Below are 5,481 nucleotides of genomic sequence, written 5' to 3' on the forward strand. Positions count from 1 at the left end.
TTCAAGCTGGACTTATCCCAGCAGAATAGTCACACCGGTCACACTTGTACCGGTCACCAGTATGAGTTCTCATATGTTTGAATAAATGAGATTTTTTAGTTGTCCTGTATCCACACTCCCCACACATGTAGGGCTTATCACCGGTGTGTTTGGCAACATGTTGGTCCAAAGTAGACTTATGTGCTGCAGAATAGTCACACTGGTCACACTTGTAGGGTTTTTCTCCTGTATGAGTTCTCATATGTTGGGATAAGTGAGACTTCCAAACTGCCCTGTACCCGCACTCCCCACACATGTAGGGTTTGTCACCGGTGTGTTTGGCAACATGTTGGTCCAAAGTAGACTTATGTGCTGCAGAATAGTCACACTGGTCACACTTGTAGGGTTTTTCTCCTGTATGAGTTCTCATATGTTGGGATAAGTGAGACTTCCAAACTGCCCTGTACCCGCACTCCCCACACATGTAGGGCTTATCACCGGTGTGTTTGGCAACATGTTGGTCCAAAGTAGACTTATGTGCAGCAGAATAGTCACACTGGTCACACTTATAGGGTTTTTCTCCTGTATGAGTTCTCATATGTTGGGATAAGTGAGACTTCCAAACTGCCCTGTACCCACATTCCCCACACATGTAGGGTTTCTCACCAGTGTGCTTGGCAACATGTTGGTCCAAATTAGATTTCTCTGCAGCAGAATAGTCACACTGGTCACACCTGTAGGGCTTTTCTCCTGTATGAGTTCTCATATGTTTGGATAAGCCACCCTTCCCAGCAGTCCTATACCCACACTCCCCACACATGTAGGGTTTGTCCTCTGTATGGGTTTTCATATGTCTGGTTAGGTTACGTTTGTGAGCTGCCCTGTACCCACACTCCCCACACATGTAGGGTTTCTCTCCAGTTTGTGTTTCTGGCTCTTTGTCCGAACTACCTTTGTTTCCTGTCAGCTTGTCTTTAAACAAACTTGCATCTCTGTCCAATAAAACTTCAGTAGGAGACCCAGCACAGTGTTTCTCAGGAACAGCCATGGGAGACCCATTACCTGCCCCTGCCATGTAGGACCTAGATTAGAGAAAAAGTTTGAAAGAACACAACAATCGGGAATTCAACAAGAGAGTCCGCAATATTTTTTTTTGTTGATGCAAAAAGCGCATAGTTGTTATAGTAACTGTCCGGCATCGAATCGTAATGACGTTAAAACCTGACCCACTTGTATTTTTGTTTTCCTCCATCGCCCCCAGCCTCATCATTTTCATCCAAATGTACCGCCACGTATACATGTCCTGCACATGTTGACAAGCTTTACATGTTTTTATTGAACGTTTATCATTTTGATGATTATATAGCTGCCATCCTTTTGGAATGCTAACAGAAAATCATTTAATACCCTCGAAAGACGTGACGTGTACTTTGGCCCCCCTCCCCCTTCCCTCACCCCCCACAAGTCTTCCATTCCGCCATAACATGGTCTAGAGATTACCATACAGATATCCTATAGCTACTCTGCTTCATGATAAGGCAGTCATTTGGTATAATCCAAGTTCTTACCTGCTTCCAGTGTTGATTTTTACCTTCACACAATCCCGCAAGCGTCTTCCAAGCGAACCAAGGAGTGAAAGGTCAACCTATCGGGAGGTGAAAGGTCACATGTGAATCTGGTTACCCGATTTCGTGTCTGAGATGGTCTGCCTACATTGTAAAAGTCGCACCCATATGCTGACCTAGCCTCCTTCACCTACTCTCCAAGCAGAGGTTTAACCTGGAATCCAGTCTCTCGCTGGCTCGGCCTACCGTACTTAGTGCAAGCTCTCCACGGGGCCACTGTGGGTCTGAGCCGCCGGGATAATTGGCCCGACCCGGTAGAATTTTCACGCGGTTGGACTTTGCCCAGGGGGGTTAATTGCCGGCCTAGCGAGAGACTGGGGAAATGGTGCTTTCTTTTTCCTCGAGATCAGATGTGAGATAAGGATTACTGCACCACGGGTGTCCCATATCGCACGGCACAATTGGCCGGCAGGCGGCACGCGCTGGCGAATCAGCGTCTGGCCGTTACATATTCATGACCACCGGGCCCTTACGTCATCATTTCACTTCCGCATTTCTGCAATAGAATATTCTGGTCGTTTTGGTGGCGTATAACCCCCTAATAAATGTCGATACTGTGCACATTGTATGTTCTTGAATGTAAAGAAAAGACATGAGGTATTGCTAGTTTTCCTGTTTGCAACGCAAGAGTTTTATTCATTGAGAAAAGTGAATCCGAAGACAAGTTACCACGAAATGATAAGACTAAAATAGCAGCGTGTGTCTTACGTGTGTCTATGTGAAAAGCAGTCAGTTGTATGTAAGGTACGTTGTACTTTTGAAATATATTCTTCAAGACGCCGTGACGGATAAATATTCATTAAACTTAGAGCACAGACCCTGGCGCCTCTAGCGACAAATCAAAACAATCTACACACGTGGGAATTGTACTCACGCCTACTCGAAATCGAATGTGTTTTTCTCTGAACTGCGTGCTAGGAATCACGCTGTTCCCCGTCGGGATTACTATAGAATTTCCATTCAATGTTTAGCGCTTACCTACTAAGATACATGAAGATGTGCAGTGACGGATGCAATATATACAAAATGATACAAAAATATATACAACAATACATACAAAACGATACAGCAATATATAAAAAAATATATACAACGATGTAGGAACTTACAGTGTTTTTTTTCATTAAAAAAACTGAGTCTCTGGTATTACAGTTCTTAGGTCCAAAACGGAGTCGTCCGAATATCCATGCTCCGTCTGTCTGGCTGTTGTGTTTGGTGGTGGCTGTTGGATCTGATGGGCCGGAACTTGTGTGATGTTCTGTGTCTCCGGAATTACAGTTCTAAGGTCCAACGCTTCCTCCTCAGCAGGCCCGGGCAATGGCTCCTCAAAGCTTGACGATGCAAACATATCCGCACTAGTGTCCCAGTCCGGGTACTCCGGGCTCGTGTCAGTCGGACGACTGGAGGCGATAGGTGCGAACGCGCTGTTCCATTCCATGTTGTCGGTGGGGGTATGCACTGGAGTAGAGGATCGGAGTGGTGGTCCAATCTCTAGATCTTCCCCCCACTCAACCTCGGAACAGAACGTAGCGTCGCTGTCGAATTCATGCTCCACGACTGTGTCGCCTGTGCTTCTTCTGTCGATTTCCATGCTGTCAGAATCGTCTGGTGGCGACTCGGTGTCCGCATCAAACAAGGCACTGAACTCGGTGTCACCAGGCGGTGAAAGATTTTCAGCCATGCCTGGGAATAAAAAAAAAATAAGAATAAAGTTTTACCCTTCGACAACAAGCTACGTACCGCAAGCTTTTTTTCATTTGGGAAGAGCGCATTCTGTCATTATGTGTACTGCTATTGAAAAAAAAATAAGAATGATCCGTATAGTTTTTTTCGTTTCTCCAATAGCCAAAGAAATTGCAAAAAAAAAAACATACACGTACTAAAATTATAAACATACCTTTGGTTTTTGTTTTCCGGTGCGGTGATAAAGTAGATACGTCTTGGTCTGTGCAAATCACGAACAATGGCTCTCGTTTTCCAGAAGAACAGTAAAGTAGTCTGTCGTGTGGCTCCGAGGACTAGTAAAACAATTTCTGATCGCGTATATTTCACTTGGCTTGAAGTTGAGAACAGGACGGCACTGACTGACATGCGCAGGGAGATCTGTGAAGTTTCCCATCATCATTTGGTTTATAACCACTATGCGAAATGACGATGTCAAACGTCACACACCATAAGAAAACATCTTGCTATCCTTTGCATGTGCTACAGTGTGATCCCGTATGAAGGAAGTCATGATCAACCGGAGAAATGATAATTGGGGAATCCATTGATCATGAATGCGAAGTCATTGTTTTTACTGTGTGTTACTGTTTTATATCACAAAATCTCATTAGATAATAAGAAGGCAGGGTAGTATTGTCTTGGCACCTTGGGCTATAACGATTTCACGAGAAGTTGAGAACAGAACGACTTTTGCGCACCATGTGGTTTACGGCTGTGGGAAGAAGGAAGAATCCTTATCTATGTTATCACAACCATCTTGCTCGGGTACCGTACGATATCGCACAATTACAAGTGGCTGTGTGTAAGTGATAAACAATTCTTAAAAAAATGGATAACACATGGAATACATGTGGATATACTAATCATGGCTACGGAGTTTTGGTGTGTTATTGTGTACATGTAGAACCTAATTTCATCACAGTATGAATGAAGGGCCTTCTCTTCCACGATCTCAAAACATTTCACGTGAGGTTGAGAACATGGCGTTCTTTGCGTCCTGCACTCACCATGACCGTGGACGTGGCAAAAATGACGCGCATTCATGAAACATCTTGCTCTGGTTCCTACCGAATCTGGTACCTAATGGATGAAATCTTGTCATGACGTTGTAAAATTTCTCATCACATGGATTCAGCAGTTTTCCCATCGTCTCCCACTGGGACACGTAAACCAGACCCACAAGTGCACTCAACTCTGTTTCTAAAAAAAAAAAAAAAGTATTTATTCTTCTTCAAACATAACGCTCAGAAGTTTAATACCGTTCGGTATTAGATTATGCATCTAAAGTGCGAAAAACCGGTGAAGTTGAAAACGTACACGACACGAACGAAAGCGAATACAGCTTGCCTTGTACGGGTAACGTTTAGTTTACGTCATGATATGCAAATCGAAGGGATTTCCCCAAAGAGGGCAACATTGTGTATTACGCTGGCGTTTGTTTTGAAACACGGAGGCGTTTACTGGTTTGCACCTAGAAATGTGTGAAATCTTGTTGGAAACCTGGTAAGCTTTAGAAGTGACGTATTTTAACGATTGTCGGTAAAACCAGGATATTATTTGGTAAAACGTCAAACCAAGTAGGCTAAAAAAAGGACCTCCTTGGTCAAGCAGAGTAACGGAGCCCTACTGTGTGAGAAGTGGCGAGTTCGCTTTGCTGTGTGGGAGCCTTTTGACTGTTTGGTGTCATGGGAAGATTCGTACCTCAATCTTGTCAGCACGTTGTAAAAATTCTTAACACAGAGGGTTTTTCACCGTCTGTGTTACACATCCTACTGTGCCACTCAAACCAGACACGGACATGTGCGCCAATCTGTTTCTCAAATACTGTTGAGTTGATCCCTATTGCTCCTATTACTTTGCTCCAACCAGCACGGTGTAGTCATTAATCTTGAAAAATAATGCTCAGAAGTTGACGTCCCGTATTAGATTACGTACCTCAAGTGCGAAAAGTCGAAGTTGGCACGACACGCACTGTCCCAACGAGTGACGTCATGTTATGCAAATCAGAGGGGTTCCCGACACAAAGATGGCGCCTTGAGTACTAGTATTTCGCGGGAACTTGGAAAACAGCCCCACGCTGTAGATTGCACCCAGAAATGTGTGAAATCTTGTGGGAAAATCTGGTAGTCTTGTGAAAAGGATATCTGCAAAA

At 44.2% G+C, this 5,481-nt stretch overlaps 2 protein-coding genes across 2 annotated transcripts in view; both read right to left on the minus strand.

Moving 5' to 3' along the window:
* Positions 1 to 1,746, minus strand: part of LOC118426204 (gastrula zinc finger protein XlCGF57.1-like) — a 7,402-nt gene extending 5,656 nt beyond the window's left edge. The window contains exon 1 of the mRNA XM_035835470.1: positions 1,548 to 1,746. The gene's annotated coding sequence lies outside the window, so the exon portion shown is untranslated. The remainder of the gene's footprint in view (positions 1 to 1,547) is intronic.
* A 12-nt stretch (positions 1,747 to 1,758) lies between these two features.
* On the minus strand, positions 1,759 to 3,614 carry LOC118426205. Its single transcript, XM_035835471.1, has 2 exons — positions 3,502 to 3,614; positions 1,759 to 3,287 (listed from the first exon to the last, which is right to left on the minus strand). Exon 2 carries the CDS (start codon positions 3,283 to 3,285, stop codon positions 2,728 to 2,730), a length of 558 nt encoding a protein of 185 aa, XP_035691364.1. The 5' UTR covers positions 3,286 to 3,287; positions 3,502 to 3,614; the 3' UTR covers positions 1,759 to 2,727.
* Positions 3,615 to 5,481: the final 1,867 nt, after the last annotated feature.

This window comes from Branchiostoma floridae, chromosome 11 (assembly GCF_000003815.2).
Source record: "Branchiostoma floridae strain S238N-H82 chromosome 11, Bfl_VNyyK, whole genome shotgun sequence".
Classification (NCBI taxonomy): Eukaryota; Metazoa; Chordata; class Leptocardii; order Amphioxiformes; family Branchiostomatidae; genus Branchiostoma; species Branchiostoma floridae.

Excerpts from the sequence above, each read along its gene's own strand:
- LOC118426205 (XM_035835471.1), bottom strand. The coding sequence starts at position 3,285 with ATGGCTGAAAATCTTTCACCGCCTGGTGACACCGAGTTCAGTGCCTTG.